Source organism: Gracilinanus agilis, chromosome 6 (assembly GCF_016433145.1).
Source record: "Gracilinanus agilis isolate LMUSP501 chromosome 6, AgileGrace, whole genome shotgun sequence".
Lineage (NCBI taxonomy): Eukaryota > Metazoa > Chordata > Mammalia > Didelphimorphia > Didelphidae > Gracilinanus > Gracilinanus agilis.
In genome coordinates, this window is record NC_058135.1 from 168386115 (window position 1) to 168405219 (window position 19105).

A 19105-nucleotide genomic window follows, 5' to 3' on the forward strand; every position below is an offset into this window, starting at 1 on the left:
TATGTTCTTTCATCAGGTATTTAGTGGGAAATATTTTTTATCATATATTTGTATTTTCTATATATCTTTGATATAAATCTTTTGTCATAAATAAATATTAGATGCAATGAATTTTCCTAAATGAATATCTTGCCTTTATATCATAACTTATATTAATTGTTTCATACAAAATCTTTACAGTTTTAAATAATTAAAATGACCATCCTTTTTATTTTGAGGTAAAATTGATATTTTATTTGATTAGGCATTCTCCCACTATTCCTAATCATGAAATTACCTGTTTTGCTTCTCTCTTAGATTTTTTAATGGTGTGACATTTAATACTAAGGTTTTATATTCTTTTAGAATTTATTGTGGTATAATTATATATGGTGTCAGCTACTGTACTAAACCTAATTTGTGCCAAATTATTTAATAGTTATTCCATTGGTTCTTGTCAAAGAGGGAGTTGTTTCCTAAGTAATTTATTTACTGATTTAGAAAATCTTAGGTCATTGCTGTTAAATTATTTTTGATTTTATATATATATATATAATGTTCCACTGATTTACTTTTATATTGTTTTACATAGAAATAAATAGTTTTGATGATTACTGCTTTGTGCTATAATTTGAGGTTTAGAAGTGCTATTTTTGCATCATTGCTATATCTTTGATTGTTTCCATTGTGAATCTAGATCTTTCATTCTTCCAAATGAATTTTGGTACTTTCTCTTGCTGTTTTAACTGTTTAACATTGTCTGTAGATTAATTTAAGTAGGATTATGCTCTTTATTATACTGTCATGGCCCCATGAACAATGGAAAACATTCCATTCAGTCAAATATACATTATGTACCTACTATGTGCCGCTATTTAAATTATTTTTAAAACACCAATATTCTATAGAATATTTCTGTAAGTCTTCTAAAATGCCTTAAGTGTAACTTGGTAGATTGACTCCTGAATTTTTTGCATTTTGTAGTCATTTATAGGCAGACAAAAATAAGAAGCTCTATGCAGACCCTTGTTCAACTGATACAACTTCCCCATGTGGAGAAGCTAGAAAGAACCCTTATGGGAGAGTTATGTAGGGAAGTTCCTTGGAATGGCTAGCCACTTGGTGAAGAGGAGGCTCTTTGCTTGGCTACAGAAACTTTCAAAGAGTCCTGTTGGCTTCTGTTCCCTTCTCTTTGCCTTGGCTTTATTCAGTGACTCCTTAATTCATAGTCTCTGGTGAGCACTGATACTGTAAGTGAAAAAGTTAAGACCATTAAGGCTTTCTCTTTCTTTGAGACCATGCAACCCAAGAAATAGTTCCTGGCCCTTAGCCTCTTCATTTTTTTCTATTCCATGTGAAGGGAATAGACTCTGCATGACCTTTTTAGTTTCAAAAGTTCAGAGGGCAACTCAGCATCCCAATGTTCTAGAATTCAAGGGTCTTTAGTGCCCTTCAGTTCCAGGGTTGGTTTTGCAGCTAGTCAAGCATCAAGGAGTAAATAATGACCTTCTCGACCCAAGCTAAATCTGGACTTGAGTTTGGTGAGAACAATAATATGTATGAACTAAGTTAAAACGACATCCCCTTCATTTCTCCAAAGAAGAGATGGCACAGAGGAGAATATGTCCCTGAGATACCGGGGCAAACATATATACTTTGAAATAGAGCTGGTAGGGAATCAAGCTGTTGACACTAGAGAATAAATACCTTTATCTTGAATGGGTGAGTTCATCCCATTCACATTCAGTGTTATGATTATTACCTGTATATTGCCCTTCATCCTATTATCCTCTTTAGATCTTGTTCTATTCCCTTTTCTCTCTGTTCTTCTTCACCAGTATTTTGCATTTTGTCACCCCCACAGTTCCCTCTCTCTTCAATTACCCCCCCTTGTCTTGTTCTCCTTCTACTTCTCTGAAGGGTGATAGAATTCTATACCCTACTGAGTATACTTGTTTTCCCCTCTCTGAGCCAGTTACAATGTAAGTAAAATTTAAGCATTGCCTGTCACCACTCTTATCCTCCCTTCTCTGTATTGATTTTTTTTTCAACTCTTTATGTTATATAATTTACCACATTCTATCTGTCCCTTCCCTTTTCTCTCAGTGCAAGCATCTCTTTCAGCCCTTTATTGATTTTTACATGTTATTCATATGCATACATATAATATCATACATACATATTCCATGTAATCACATTTACGTATATATCATGTCATCATATATCATCATGTATATTATATTATCACAATCAGCTTACTTTTCTACTCTTTTCCTGAGTAAATTCCTTCTATCTTCTCTATTGCTAAGAGTAATTTTTGAGAATTATAGAAATCCTCTTTCCTTCTAGACATATAAACATTTTTACCTTAATGAGTCCCTTAAATTTTCTCTTTCTTATTTACCTTTCTGGGCTTCTCTTGTGTCTCATATTTGGCATTCAAATTTTTGGTTTAGGTCTGGCGTATTCCTCAGGAATTCTTTGAAATGTTCTATCTTATTGAATGACCGTTTTTCCCCTGAAAGAATATACTCAGTTTTGCTGGATAGGTAACTTTGGATTGTAGACCCAAGTCTTTTGCCTTCCTGAATATCATATTCCATGCCTTATGATCCTTTAATGTAGAAGCTGCTAGGCCCTGTGTCATCCTGATTGTAGGTTCATGGTGTTTGAATCGTTTTTTTCCTAGCTGCTTGAAATATTTTTTTCTTGGCTTGGTGGCTTTTGAATTTAGCTATTACAGGAAGTTTTCAATTCAGGATTTCGTTCTGGAGACAATCAGTGAATTTTTTCAACTTCAATTTTATTTCCTTGTTCAAGGATATCTGGGCAGTTATCTTTGATACTTTTTTGTAATATGATATCCAAGGTTTTTTTCCTTCATCATGGCTATGATAGTCCAATAATTCTCAGAATTGTCTCTCCTAGATCTATTTTCAAGATCAGTTTTTTTAATATTTCATGTTTTCCTCTGTTTTTTTTTCATTCCTTTGATTCTGCTTTATTGTTCTTTGATTTCTCATAAAATCATTAGTTTATGATTTTTAAGACCTAGTTTTCTTCTATCAGTTCTTGTTTCTCCTTTTTCAGTTGGCCCATTTCTTCTTGCATCACTTTCATTTCTCTTCCCTACTTTTCTTTAATTGGTTTTTGAAGTATTTTTTGAGCTCTTCCAGACTGTTTCCAATCCATATTTTTCTTTTGGACTTTGGGTTTGTTTCCTTTGCTTTCACTGTCCCCTTCTGTGTCTGTACCTTTCTCTTTTTCTCCATAACAATTTTTTAGATTTAGGTGCTTTTTTTGTTGTTTGCTCATTTTTCCTATCTAATTATAGGTAGGCTCTGTTTTCTGAGAAGTTGGGGTACCCTTTTAAACTTCATTCCCTCCTTGATGCTATTTTTGGCTTATTTTTTGGATTACTAGTTTACCAGATGGTCTGAGGGCTGAGAGCTCTGATAGTCCCCTCCCACTGCTGATTCAATTGACCCTTGAGATGCTTACAGCTTAAGGACTTTTCTCAGGCATGAGTGTAAGTTTTTTATTTCAGTCTGAACTTGATCAGGTCAGGGGTTGGTCAAATTTTAGCCTCAGGCTTAGGCTCAACTTTTTGGTCTCAAGTTATTCTTGATTCAATCAGGCACACCCTCGATTGCCCTTTTCTGTAGCTCCATCCTTAGTTTTGGGCAAAAAAAATCCCAGGGAGGCTCTCTCTGAGAACAGTTTGCTCACCCAAACCATGGATTATGTCCTCATCCCAAACCCAGATTGGGATTTCTGGCTTTGCTCTGGGTCCATGTGGATTGTCCTCCTTTAGCACAGATTGCCCTGGGCTGGAACTCAGGACTTCTCCACTGATTTGAAATTTCAAGGGGTGTGGGTTGGCTTGCACCACTATTTACCCTGGTAGGATCTCATGGTTTGACTGTTAGGGCTTAAGTTGAGAACCTGTGAGAGCAGATGTGGGGTGGGGGTGGGGTGAAGGGGTTGTGGTTTGCTCTTGGCTTGCTCTTCATTTGCTATTATGCCTCCTGCTATCTCTTCTCCCCTCTCCTTCAGTTCCCCAAATGGTCTCTGCCTACATTTTGGGTTTTTCTTTTCTTTTTTTTAAAGTTGTTTCATTGTCTTCTTATTGGTTCTTTCACTCTTGAATTTGTTTTGTGGCAATATTTTAATCTTGGTCAGAGAGGATTTCCTTGGTGAAATGGCACTGCTATTCTAGTTACTCCTGCATCTTGGCTCCACTCCTGGAAACTGAAATCATTATTTTTTTTTTGATGATCAATTCAATATTTAAGGCCTGATTTTCCTCTGTTTTTTGGTTCTCCTTTTTCAATTGGCCTATTTCTTCTTGTATCACTTTCATTTTTCCTTGCATCACTTTCCTTTCTTCTTGCATTACTTTCATTTCTCTTCCCCACTTTTCCTCTGGGTAGCCATTCAGCAGCTCCACGAAGATTTCTAGTGGGTAGGACACTCAGAAAGGGGAACCAAGGACTGAGTGAAAATGGGTTATGGGTTAAGGACTAAGGGAAAAGGAACATAAGGCAAGAATAAAGACATGCATAGAAAGTTCTTGCATAAGGTAGACAGACAATGTAACATGGAAATGGCAGGGTGGAATTCCTGTAAGATATAGGGTCAAGCCTCACCCTGTGGTGAATTCTACCCTGCCATTTCCGTGTTACAACAGCTAGTAAGCTCTGATGGACGAGAGCTTTCATGTTTAGGAGCTCTGATGGTTCAGGAGCTTAGGTGGTTCAGAGTTTACTTGGATGAAGCCCTGATGGTTAAGAGCTTCCATGTTTCAGAGCTTCTTTTCTCAGTTGCCATATAGGTACTTTTATTGGGGTTACAACAGTGTAGGGGGAAGGGGAGAGCCAAGTGGTTTGATACATTAACATTAAGAGGTAATCATTAGGAGATACAAACTGCCAATTCAAAGACAATACCCAGATCAGGAGTTCAATATGGCCTAAGGCATCTACAGTTATTTGATACATATGTTAGTTGATTGTTTTAGGTAAAATAAGGAGACTGAGATAACTGACCTGTGTTCTTGAGTGTAGCCTTAGGGAAGGGCTAGGAATTTGGCAAGGTTGAGGTTCAATTTAACTCAAGGTTACAGAAATTAATCATGAGCAGTACAAGAGTCAGTTTTTGAGCACTCTTAAAATAGTATCCAGATTAATGTATACCTGGATTGCTACACTCTGCCTCTCCTAATTGCTTTTTAATCATAAAGTTTATTCAAATGTTGAAGCATCTCAAAATTTAGATGTTACATTAAATCTCACTAGTCAGCCCATTTTTCATAATTTTCTTTTTTCCTCTCTTAGAAATAATATATCCTTTTAAATTATAAAAGATAAAGAAATTCAAAGAGAGAGAAATTCCTCACTCCCTCCAGTAAGCATTCAAAAATCTTCTTTCCATTGATTAATAGTAGATTAAGGTCAGAAAATTGTGTTTGACAAAAGTGTCTCTCTATATGCTGAATCATAATTAATATGTTAAAAGAACGATACAGTTTTTTTGAACACACAATTAGAAACAAATGATTTATTAATCCACCTCTATTATAAGCATTATCTCTACGTACCTCTATAGGATATGTCATATCTATCTCAAGTCTCCTCTGCTCAATTTCCTCCAGGTGAAACTTGGTTTATTCTTTGATTTAATTAAGAGTCCAGGTAAGCTTCACCATTACATAAATGAGGAAACTTGAGTCCAGGAAAAAGAAGGCTTTCTTTTATCTCCAAAGGACACATAGTGGCAATCCAACCTAGAGTTTAGGTCTTTTGGCTCACATTCAGTACTTTGCATAGTATGCTATTACATTAGGCCACCCAGCAAAAATCTATCCTGGGCCAGATGTTGATGTTGATGATGTTGATGTTGATGATGATGATGATGATGTTGCTGTTGATGATGATGTAGATGATGATGTTGTTGTTAGTGGTGAAAATGTTGTTGATGCTGGCTGTGTTGTTGATGATGATGTTGGTGTTGGTGTTGGTGTTGATGTTGATGATTGAATTTGGAGTGGGAAGTTTTCCTTCCATTTAAACCTGACCCTTCCCATTGTAATGATTAAAATTTTCATGGAGACTGTTTCCAGCCACTTTCACCCTTTCATTATATTCGTCTTCTCCCTCTCTCCCCCCATGCTTCTTTATGAAATATTAAATTACCCAATTTTATTTCTTTTCCCATTTCTCTTAGTATTATCCTCTTTTTTACCCCTAGTTATATATATATATATATACATTTCATCCTATACAGTTTGTAACTGTTCCCTCTAACTATACTTCTTCTAGCTACGCTGATGATAATAACAATTTTTAAGAGTTACTAATATCATCTTTGCTTATAGGAATACAAATCATTTGAACTTATTGCATCCCTTAAATTTTTTTCCCCTCTTTCTTGATTACCTTTCAGTGATTCTCTGAGTTCTGTGTTTGGGCATCACATTTTCTGTTTAAGTCAGGTCTTTTCTTTAGGAATGCTTATAAGTCTTCTATTTTATTAAATGACCATACTTTCCCCTTCAAGAATATAGTCAGTTTTTCAGAGTAGTTGATTCTTTTTTTTTTTTTTTGTATTTTTTTTAAACCCTTGTACTTGTATTGTCTCATAGGTGGAAGAGTGGTAAGGGTGGGCAGTGGGGGTCAAGTGACTTGCCCAGGGTCACACAGCTGGGAAGTGGCTGAGGCCGGGTTTGAACCTAGGACCTCCTGTCTCTAGGCCTGACTCTCACTCCACTGAGCTACCCAGCTGCCCAAGTAGTTGATTCTTGGTTGTGGACCCACTTCCCTTGCTTCCCAAAATATTCCATACATTCCAGTCCTTCAGTGTGGATGCAGCCAGTTCCTATGTTATCATAACTGTAGTTCCATTACATCTGAATGGTTTCTTTTTAGCATCTTCTTATATCTTTTCCTTGGTCTGGTAATTCTTAAATTTGGCTATAACATTCCTGTTTATTTGGAGATTTTAAATTTCTTCTTTTTATAATTTTTTAAATTGAATTTCCAATTCATTGATCTTTCTCTGTTTTATTAATATAAGCATATAGAGATATATGCTTTTACATTATTGTTTTTGGTATATTTCATAGGGTATGGCATTTTGTCTCATTATTGTCATTCTCTTTAATGAATTATTTGTTTTAATATTTTATTCCTTAATGAACTTATTCTTAAAGATTAATTTGTTTAATCTCCAATTAGATTTTACTTTTTGTTTCCATGGTTCCTTCTGATATACAGTTCTTATTGCATTATGTTCAGAGAAGGTTGCTTTTAATGTTTCTGCTTTTACATTTAATTATAATATTTTTGTTGCCTAATATGATTGATTTTTGTAAAAGTACAATGTGCTACTTAGAAAAAGGTATGCTCTTTTCTTTTCCCATTCAATTCTCTAAAACTGTCTATCATATTTTACTCATCTAAAATTGTGTTCTCTTTGTCTTTTTATTTTGGGGGGTTTATTTAACTAGTTCTGAGAGGTAAAGATTAAAGTCCCCCACTATTATTATTTTATTATCTATTTCAATCTGCAACATTAATTTTTCCTTTAAAAATTTGGATACTATTAACATTTGGTGTCTAGAGATTTAAAATAAAAAAATTTTCTCTGCTTATCTCTTTTGATTATATCTATTTTAGCTTTAACTTTGCCAGCAATCTTGATTGATACCCCTGCTTTCTTTGTATCAGCTGAGGCATAGTATATTTTGCTTCAATCCTTTATTTTAATTCTCTCTTTATATCTCATTTTTAAATGTGTTTCTTATAAACAACATAATGTCAGGTTTTGGTTTTTGATCTATTCTGCTATCCGTTTTTGTTCTATGGATAAATTCATCTCATTCACATTCAATTTGGAGAAGAAAAGACTTATGGAACATGGTAGTTGTCTTCAAGTATTTGAAAGAATGTCAAGTGGTAGAGAGAAAAGTTAGTGTAATGGATTGATATTTTAAACCTGAATTTGGGTTCTATATATTAAGAAGAACATCCAAATAATTATAGGTAACCACAGTACAATGCTTTGCCTCAGAATCTAGTGGATTTTCCCTGCCTGTGTTCGTCTAGCTAAGGTAGTATGATTATTTGTAGAGGGGATTCTCACTTAGGTATGCATTGTATTACCTGTCTTGTATGATACTTTCTAAATGAGATTCTGTGATTTTCATTGATTACTTACTGTTCCATGGAGTTCAACTCTGAGATGCTGTAATTCTGTGATTGTTTAATTTATTCTACCGTATATTCCAAGTATATGATAATAACCCATTCATCTAATGATCTAAACCAGTGATTCCCAAAGTGGGCACTACCACCCTCTGGTGGGTGCTGCAGCAATCCAGGGAGTGGAGATGGCCACACTTTTTTTGTATTCTATTCTATTCTGAGTTCAATATATAGTTTTATAATTTCCAGGGGGGCTCTAAGTAATATTTTTTTCTGGAAAGGGGGCGGTAGGCCAAAAAAGTTTGGGAACCATTGATCTAAGCTTTGGAAAAAAGTTTCTGATTTGGAAGGAATGTCCATTGATTTTTCACCTTCATATATTTTCTAAAGGACTTCTCAAGTTAAAGTTCCCATGGAAAAACATATGTATATACATACATTAACATGTATAAACAATTTTTGTCTATATATATATAATTACATATTATCTCTAACTTTTAAATGTCAAGTTGTTTTCAGTACTCACTCTAGAATTTACACTAGTTCTTCTTGAAAGTGTCATAAAAATTAAGAAAGACATCTCTCTTAACCTTTCCTTTCTAGAGGTTTTATTCTCTACTCCTTAGAGATAATAAAGTCTTTATATATCTTTTAATAGATTAAAGCTTAAGAACATTACATAACACATAAAATTCTTAGGTAACTATCATTATAAGTCCAATGGACAACTTGTTAAACTCAATTTAAAAATTCTTTTATTAAGTGCAAAGACTTTCTAAAAGCCTGTACTAGAGACAAATATTACTAAAATAAAGAAGATATACTTTTCCCCTCAAGAAACATAATCTTACGAGAATATTCAAAAGTGCTTTCATAATGAATTCTCTCTTCTGCTGTGAGGATCCTATCGTGCTTCTGCTCTCCAAAGCTATAGAGCAATAAGGAATGAAATTACTATGATTTCCCAGGATACCCTTCTTTGAAATATTTAGGAGAAGCTCCTTGTTCCCCTTCCCATACTTTTATGAAGCTCTATTGCTTTGGCTCTCCAAGAATGGAAAGAGCAGCTTCAAGAAAATGTGAAGCTCTATTGCTTTGGCTCTCCAAGAATGGAAAGAGCAGCTTCAAGAAAATGTCTTCTCACTTGAAGTTCTTGTGTGAAAACTGGATAATAACATTATTTGCTAAGGACATTGCAAATGATATTTTAGGCCAGCTGTGGGTTAGAGGTAGCATATGAAGTCCCATCTGGGTCTGGTATGCATTGGTTCTCTCATATTCCCTTTTGAAAAATATCAATATAATATTACCCTACTATAATGGCTAGTATCTTTTTTTCTTTTAACTTGCTGGCTATATCCCCGTGGCCCATTTACCTAGCTATCAGTGTTATCAGGTGACTTTTTTCAAATCAAGTATAATCACAGAATTTCAGGGGTGGAAGTGATCTAAGAGGCTGCCCAGTCCATCCTGTACCTGACAAAGGATACAATTCCAGTCTTTCACAAAAAGGGCTCATCCATTTTTTTGTAAAAGACTTTAATTGAGGAAGAACTTATCCCCTTCCTAGGTGGTCCATTTTTTTTGGACAACTATGGTTTTTAGGAGGCTTTTCTTTACCTTAAATTGAAATTCGTCTCTGAAACTTACAATTGTTACTACTACTTCCAGTCTAATGAGCAGAGCAAGTATATTCCCTTTTCCAGAAAGTAGTTCTTCAAGATAGCTATCAGATCCTCCTAAACCTTGCTCTTCTACTAGCTAGTATTTCAGTGGTGCCTTAATGTTTGACAAATGATTTACATACATTATCTTATTTCATCCTTACATGAATGCTTTCAGGGAGGTGCTATAATTATTCCTATTTAACAGATGAGAAAAACTGAATCAGAGAGAGACTAAATGACTTTACTTGCTCATGGTAATATGGCTAGTAACTCTATGGTGAGATTCAAATTCATGTCTTTTTGATTCTCAGTCCATCATCCTATCCATTGTTCCTGTTCCCCAAGCTGTACATCCCAAGGTCCTTCAACTGATCCTCGTGTGCCGTGAATTCACCATCCTGCTTTCTTGTCTCTGAGCAATTTAATAATGTTCATGTTCACATGAAGATATATGACCTCTGGCAACTGTTATGGATTTCTTTACCCTTCCACATTATTAGCAAGTTCCATGTTAGCAACCTTTTAATGATTTACCTCATTGCCTTAGGGAATCTGAGGCTATTGAAGATCTCTCAGAAGCATCTGGTGGTAACCATAGCACTGAAAAGCCAGAGGCTCTTTGAAATCCTGTGGTAACCGCTGTCTGTCCAGATTAAAAAAGACTTTCATTTAATGTTGACTTAACCTGAGAGCTCTTAACTAACTTAGCAGTTATCACAGAGCACATATATTTATGGAAAGAACTTACTAAGATAATGCTAATACTGAGGTACTTGTGGCTATTGTTTTCTTCAAGAAATTTTCAGAGTGGCATTCCAGGCCTCAGTTATGTTGTTAAAACTATTTTTGGGGCTCTATTACAGTGGTTCCCAAACTTTTTTGGCCTACCACCCCCTTTCCAGAAAAAATATTACTTAGCTCCCTGGAAATTAATTTTTAAAATTTTAATAGCATAGATAAATGCACCTGTGGCCATCACCATCCCCCTGGATCACTGCAGCACCCACCAGGGAGTGGTAGCACCCACTTTGGGAATCACTGCTCTATTAGTATCAAATTAGTGAGAGATAATGTGAAGCAGTAGAAAGATGATTTCAAAAAGTAAGATTTGAATTTAAGTATTTTGTGTCAATGTATTTCATTGACTGATTTTTCCCGAGCCTCAGTTTCCCCATCTGTAAAGTTAGAGGGTTGGCCTGAATGATTTCTAAGGTCTCTCTAGATCCTTTGATCTAGCACACCAATAGCTTTATTGGTATGTAATTGGGATTTTACTTGTGACATTAATTCAATATTATTACCTGTATATGTATATATTTATAAAAACCGTGCCTACTTTTTAGAGATGTTTATCTCCTAGAAATTTTAAGGCAATAATTATAAAGAGCTTTGTGTATTTTTCTATTATTTCTTCTTACCCAGTTATCTTGTAAAATTAATGATTTTTTTTCACACTTATCTATTTCCTATCTTCTAGGTCCTGTTACAGAAGTGAAAACTGACATATATGTCACCAGCTTTGGGCCTGTTTCTGATGTGGAAATGGTAGGTGTTGGAGAAATTTAAAATAGCTTTCTGTAGTTAGGAGAAACCACGCACAACAGAAGGAAATGAATGTTTATTTCACTGTCAATCAGGAGAGTAAGAGCAGCTCTGTTTCTAGAGTGAGTAATTAGACCAGTACATTTGTCAAGAGGAGGTCACAGAATTTGCATTTCAACCCTAACATTTGAGTACATTTTGCCTAGATTCATTTCCTACAAAAGGAAAGAACTTTATTGTTACTACTCCCCATAGGACAATCTTACGAGTTCATTTTTTTTTTTTTTTTTTTTTTTTTGCTGTGAAAACCACTGAGATGGAGAAAATTAGGGATTATAACAGTTGAAATTATTTCTGGCACAAAAGTATCTCCCAGTCCTGAGGGGCCATATTTTAGCATTTCATTTTGGCCCAGTTATATGGTTTTTTTCCACTTAATGCTTGAAGAGCTCAGTATACCAAACCCTGGTAGATGTCAGAATGAATTCATCTCTTTAAGTGTGCACTCTTAAGGTTATATAAAGATGTTTGCCTTGCTCAGTGGAGGATTGTTAGAACCTTTAAATCAGGTGTATATGATTTAAAATATTTGAATATCTATTTTTTCTAATTTTATTTCCTTTACTGAGAATAAAACTTTTCTTAGTTTTTGATTTACTTAATTCTTTTATTTTACTTTTCTAAAAAAACAAGTGACATATGTTACTACATTATCTCATTTCCCCCTCATATATATCTCTATATATATTAGAATGAAAATATAATTGCTACCTTCCTGCAATTTTTTTGAATTATAGTAATTATTTTTGAATGATTATGTAGGTATGGCAATTTACTGTCTGACTAATATGGAGGATTTAAATTATCAAGACATTCACCATGCTTTTAATTGCTGGAACTCTGTGTCAGTGCCTTTTGTAAATGGCTCCACTTATTCATTTGGATTTACTTGTGTGGTTTTGTGTACATGTATGTGTATCTGTCTGTGCTTTCTATTATTTTATGTATAATAATCTGGGTTTGGGATTGCTGTGGTTTGCTCACCCAGGAATACACAATGGATGTCTTCTTCCGGCAAACCTGGATTGACAAAAGACTAAAATATGATGGCCCCATTGAAATTTTAAGGCTGAACAATATGATGGTGACTAAAGTGTGGACACCTGATACTTTCTTCAGGAATGGGAAAAAATCTGTCTCCCATAATATGACAGCCCCAAACAAGCTCTTTAGAATTATGAGAAATGGCACCATTTTATACACAATGAGGTGATTAGCTCATTCTTTTTTTTTTGCATGTTAAGAAAAAAAGGTGATTATGAAAATGACTAAATCTTTCTGATTCTATTTGTCTTATTGTAGGCTTACCATAAGTGCAGAGTGCCCCATGAGATTAGTGGATTTCCCCATGGATGGCCATGCATGTCCCTTGAAATTTGGGAGTTGTAAGTTTTATATTATAAAGCTTCTTTACATTAACTATTCAATTCAGTAATAAGATTTATAAAGTGCCTATTATCTGAAAGGCATACCAAGCATTGTAGATAGAAAGATTAAAAAAACCAAGAGTTTCTATCTTCATGTAGCATGTGTTCTACTGGGAGCCATTTTCAAAGGCATAATAAGTACACATATATGTAAATAGAAATGATTAAAAGTAATTTGGAGAGAGCTCTAACAGCTAGAGGGGCATCATAAAATATGAGGTGTTATCGAAGTTTGAATAGAGATTCTAAGAGGCAAAAATATGAGTAAGGAGGACTTCCCAGGTATTGGGAAACAACTTTCAAGGGCATGGAGGCAGGTGATGGAATATAATGCATGGGGTACACAGGTAGTAGTCCAATTTGACTGGAATAAAAAGTGTATGAAGGAAAATAATAAGGAATTATTAGTAAGGTAGATGGCAGGTAGAGGCCCTTAAAAGTTAGGCTGATGATTTTTAAAAAATTATACAACAGGGTAGAGTACCATTGGATATTTTGAGTAGGGCAGTGTTAGGACCAAATTTTTCCTTAGAAATATTAGTTTGTGGGGGCAGTTGTGGGGTTCAGTGGTTTGAGAACCAGGCCTAGAGATAGGAGGTCCTGGGTTCACATCTGGCCTCAGACACTTCTTAGCTGTGTGACCCTGGGCAAGTCACTCGACCCCCATTGCCTAGCCTTTACCACTCTTCTGCCTTAGAACCAATACAACTGTATTGATTCTAACATGGAAGGTAATGATTTAAAAAAATATTAGTTAACTAGTTGTGAGAGGGATGGATTGGAAAGAGGAGAGAAAGGAAGTAAGAGACTGATTTAGAAGCTATTGCAATAGTCTGTGCGTGAGGTGAGTGAGACCCTAGGAATAGAGACAAGGGGGACGGATTGAGAGATATTGTGGAGGAAGAACCAACTAGACTTGTTAAATGATGACTTTTTGAGAGGAGAAAATCTCTCTTTTCTATTTATATTATTAAAGGTCAGAACATAAGTGCTTAATAAATGCTTACCCATTCCATTCCATAGAGTAGAATAAAAGGAGAGAGTCGAGAATGACTCCAAGATTGCAAGCCTGGGTGTTTGGGAGGATGGATAGAACATGATATTTATTAGATTGACATGATTTTTTCAGACAAGGTTTCCTTATCCATACTTTCTGGAAAGCAAAATCAGTCTTTCTTGTGACAGATTGGGTTCTCAGCATATCATCCATAAGCAGATGATCTTGAATCAAAGGGGCAAAAATATTCTTAAAGGATTCTTGCACCCTTCTATCCATTGACAATTTGGGTTAAAAGAATGTCAGACTCCTGTTACATCAGTTCCAAGGTTGGCTGTCAGTTTTTCTATGTAAGCACTTGTGCAATGGAGTTAAGACTACTCTGTGGTCCTTTCCTTGGTCTTTAGCTAAGTGTTTTAGGAGAAAAATAGGAGGTGGCATGATATGCCTCTTATTTTCATTGGAGTAATAAGTAAATGGAGTGGTGTAGCATGAGTATGATAAATGGCACCAGGATAGTTTCAGAGTCTTATGAATTAAAGCACGGGCTCTGCCTCTGTTCCTTTCTCACTCAAATACCAATTCTGAGGCAGAACAATTCGAAATCTAGTTTGAGGTCCTGAGCCCCCAGGAGGCTGCCTACCTTCATGACTTCTTGTTTGAATATCAGCGTAGAATATGTCAGTGGCTGCGTGAACTTAGTTTCCCACAGCTTGGAGGGAACTTTTGCCTATGGAGATAGTGCTTAGCTGATTTCATTATGGAGATATGACTTTAAGTTCCAAACACCCCATACACAGGGATTTCCTTTTCCCTATGTAATTTCTCTTAGGTAGCATTGGGAAAAAAAAACAAAATAAAACAACCGGCCTCTGAAATGAAAACTGTTGTTGCTCTTGTGAGAATGTAGCAAAAAGCATGATGCTTGTTACCAGGGCTTAATATTCTCTTCTATTCATTCAACAAGCATTTTTAAAGTACCTACTATGTGCTTTTTTAAAAGTAACTATCTATCTTTATATCTTAGGAACATATATACACATTCAGAAATAAGTATATGCTTACATATATGTGCTTATAGATTGATAATCATGAAATAAATTTTATATCTATAAATGTGTACACATATATGTGTACATATGCGAATATATACACATGTATGTGCGTAGACATTGCGTATGCACATATACACACACAGGCTGACTGTATGGACTTTTCCTAACCCTTTACACCTGTAGTGTCCAGTATAGTAACTGGCACATCAGAACTACTTAATGATGACTTATTTGCCAATTAGTTGTTTTAGCAGCAGACATCATTTTTTTTAAACAATTATTTTTGTTAGTTAGAAATAACAGCTTGTTAAAACTACATCAAGCCTTTTTTCTGGTGGTTTTCATAATTTACTTGAGAGAAATGATTAAATGGATGGAGATTATAGACTTTTAAGAGTGCTAAAACAGAGGTTATGACAGCTAATCCTATTTGATAAGAGAATTAGAATGCAAAAAAAGTGCTAGAATTCTGAGGGGAAAACTTGGAACATATGGAGATATTAGGGAAGGGGGAAGCAGCAAGTTGGTTGTTTTGAAGTGGTGGCTAGGAAGTCAGTAGGAAAAAGAGGAAAGAAGCATGTTCTAGCAGAGAGGCATAAGAGTTTGATGTTTTTGAACAATGACACATATATAAGCCAGTGGAATTTCTTGTCAGCTTTGGGAGGGAGGAGGGAAGAGGGATGGGAAAAATCATGAATCATGTAACAATGGAAAAATATTATAAATAAATAAATTAATCAAAAAAAGAGTGTGATGGATGTTCAGAAAGAAAAGAGCTCTCCAGTGACTATAAGGCTGTATAATTTGATTGGATGGTGTGTTGAGGGGAATGATAGTAAAGAATGATGAAAATATAGTCCTATTTGCAAATGGCTTTGAGTGTCATGTTGAAAGGAACAATAGGAGATAATATTGAAAAGGAAGGCCAGGGTATGTATGGTCTTGCATGTTTTAAACTTGACTTGTGTGAAGGAGGAGACAGAGGGCAATGATCATGATTTTTCTGGTATACACAGATCTGTTCTTCAGAATACTTTTTCTGTCATTAGTATGAAGGACAGATTAAAGTGGGGGAAAAGTACAGGTAAGAAGCCCTGTGGTTCTAAAGAGGACTTTCAGTAGATCAGGAGTTCTTAACTCATTTTCTCTATTTATCATGTATCCCCTTTGTAGTCTGGCAAAGTCTAGACTCCTAAGAATGAGGTTTTTAAATGCCTAAGATTACAAAGAAAACCAATTATATTCAAATGAAGTTATCAAAATATTAAAAACAAAGCAAGTAAATGTAGAGGTAATCTAGGGAAGTATATTATTTTAAGGCATCCTATAGAATTATAATCAAGAAGACCTTTTTACTCATTGATGGTGAGAGGGAAAAGAGAAGGAAGTGTCAAAAATCTAGCAGTTCCAAAGGTTTTGAAAATGGGAGACCACTTGGTACCACAAATAGGAAGAATTGAGATTCAGAAGGAGAAGTAGGTTTCAGTGGCAAGATATAATAAGCTTTGTTTTTGATACATTGAGTGTGTAGTATTGGTAGTATATTCAGGAAAGCAGCTAGAAATTCTTGTGTGGTGCTTAGAAGAAAGGTCAGGAATAAATATTTAGATCTAGAAGTAACAGACAGGGCATATATGCTTTTTCATTGATTCATTGATTCATTCAAATAAGAAGTAAATAAGAATTCATTCATTCAAATAAGAAGCAAATAAGAATTCTAAGAGAGAAATGAAGAGAGTTAAAGACATACTTTTGTGGAACTACCAAATGAAAAGCTCAGGAAGAAGACATGAAGGGAGAGAATGGCTAGTTAGAGAAGAAGAAAGAAAATCAGAAGAGTATGCCATCTGAGGTACAGAGCCTTGACAATATGAATTAAAATATTTTCAACTTGCCATTGGTAAATTTTGGTTATACGGTTGCACATTGTGAATTAATGACAAGTAGCTATCTATTTTGTTCTTCTGTGAAGTGTTGTTTTTTTTCTTTTAAGTTTGATTTTTAGAATAGACATCTTCATGTAGGGTAGGATCTTCAAATAGTGTCTGCCATATTCATGATGTTGGATTGGCCTGTGTCGGAACTGAGACATTCTCTTAGGAGAATAGTAAGCGGTTGTTATCTATTTACATTCATAGTAGAACAAGAGTAAATGGAATTAAATTTCAGCTCCTGAGATTTATGATAGATGTAAAGGAAAATATCCCGATTGTAAAAAGTTCAAAGGTAGTGCAACTGTTTATATAATCTCATTCCCTGAAGAGCTTTAAGAAAAGCATAGGCAGTCATCTGTGTAGAGTGGTTTAGATGCAGTATGCTTTGCCTAGAGGCAGTGGACTGGACTAGGTGACCCCGGGAGAGCTCTTCCAACAATAGCATCCTTTGTTATAAATAGCATCTGGCATTTTTCTTGTTGGCAATTTTGCATTAAGGTGGAAGAAGCAAGTCATGGTTGAGTGTTGGAGAGGAGTCCGAGATGAAAGAGAAGGAGTGTGTTTATTTGACTTAATAGAACTGATTTTAGATGGACTGCCTTGTATTTTTCCCTGAACATTTCCAGGTGCAGTGATGCAGACACAGCATTTTAGTTTATTTTCCTTTGACCTGAACAAAAGAAATCCTGCTGAATTGCAAGGCTTATTTAGATATTAAACTTCTCTGAGGCTTAAAACTGACCTCAAATAAGTTAAAGGGATGTTGTTTTCTAACAGTTTTTATTTTTCTGAGTTAGCTGAGCATGTCCGGATATGGAACTGAGAGGTACCAGAACCCTGAACCTAACCCCTTATCTTGTATTGTTGTTCAGATGCTTACCCAAAGAGTGAGATGATCTACACCTGGACAAAAGGTCCTGAGAAGTCTGTGGAAGTCCCAAAAGAGTCTTCCAGTTTAGTTCAGTATGACTTGGTTGGCCAAACAGTGTCCAGTGAAACCATCAAATCTATTACAGGTAAGATGGCTGCCAGTCAGAATGAACTTAGAATATGGTATCAGTGTAGTTTAGTCTTAAACATTGTTTACAGAGGATTCTGATAAAGCCTCCAGAAACAAAACGGCTTAGAAAGTAGAACTTGGATTTCCTTTATTTTATCGTATTCTTGAACTTGTCAAAGTATATGCCTAGTATTTGTGTTAAGTCCATTAAGGAAACCAGATGTGCTACCAGTCAGGAAGGCTAGAGAGGGTCTCTCATGACTATTGAGCTATGTACGAGGGATTTTAAGGCAGTACGTTCAAGTTGTCTCTAAACAAGACGTGGTTGATAAGTATAAAAGGTGTTATATATTATCTATGCTTTTAGAATATATGTGAAAAAGAATAAAGGATTTGTTTTTAGTTTATTTAACGGAAAAACACCAACTGATTATTTAAAAATTCTTTCATCCTTACTTTTCTGACTTATGATCATTTATGTCATGTACATTTCTAAAGATGAATTATTCAGTTTCCTGCTGGACAGTACCACTTTAAAAACACTTGAACAATTTCTGAAACCTTAAGTTAATGGGATTCACAGTTTCTCCCTCAAATTTTCTTAATGAGAGTTTTACAGATGTTGTTTTAAAATTACTTTATTAATACTTTTTGATAGGCAATGGCAATCCAAATATTTGTTTTTTCCTTTAAGCAAATCAAAAAGGCAAATTATAAGAGTAGAATATGTGAATATTCAAGTGTGATCACATGTGTAGTTATATTTATTTCATTTCAAATGTATTAACATAAAGAAATAAAATTCCTGGTTAAAATTGTTGTTATAAACTCTTAGGAAAAGCAATTTAGATTACTGGAGAGGGAACTGGCCTTGGAGTAAATAACTTAAGTTCAAGTCCTGCCTCCAATATATCTTAATTGTGTGATCATGGGCAAGTCACTTAAACATTTAGTAACTCAGGAGCTTTCAAAGACTTTTAGTTACAGAATTGCCATTCTTCTTTAGCTGAGGAAGTTTCCCTACAAGTTATTCCTTACGCATATAAAATATTGGGTCTAGCCACTCTTCAATAAATCAAAACAAACAAAAGTTTTAATCATTATAAATAGGTCCATATAAATCAATGAGATTTAATCTATATAATTTTCCAGGTAAATAATTAAGATCCCAAAGATTATTTTCACACACACACACACACACACACACACACACACACACACACACAATCATTCCTTTAAA

At 35.0% G+C, this 19105-nt stretch overlaps 1 protein-coding gene across 3 annotated transcripts in view; it reads left to right on the forward strand.

The window, feature by feature from the left end:
* GABRA4 (gamma-aminobutyric acid type A receptor subunit alpha4) overlaps positions 1–19105 on the forward strand; it is a 101956-nt gene that overhangs the window by 13585 nt on the left and 69266 nt on the right. For all 3 annotated transcript variants that reach the window (XM_044680032.1, XM_044680030.1, XM_044680031.1), the window contains exons 3-6: positions 11328–11395; positions 12441–12661; positions 12755–12837; positions 17738–17881. In XM_044680032.1, coding sequence (XP_044535967.1) covers positions 11328–11395; positions 12441–12661; positions 12755–12837; positions 17738–17881 — 516 coding nt within the window. The remainder of the gene's footprint in view (positions 1–11327; positions 11396–12440; positions 12662–12754; positions 12838–17737; positions 17882–19105) is intronic.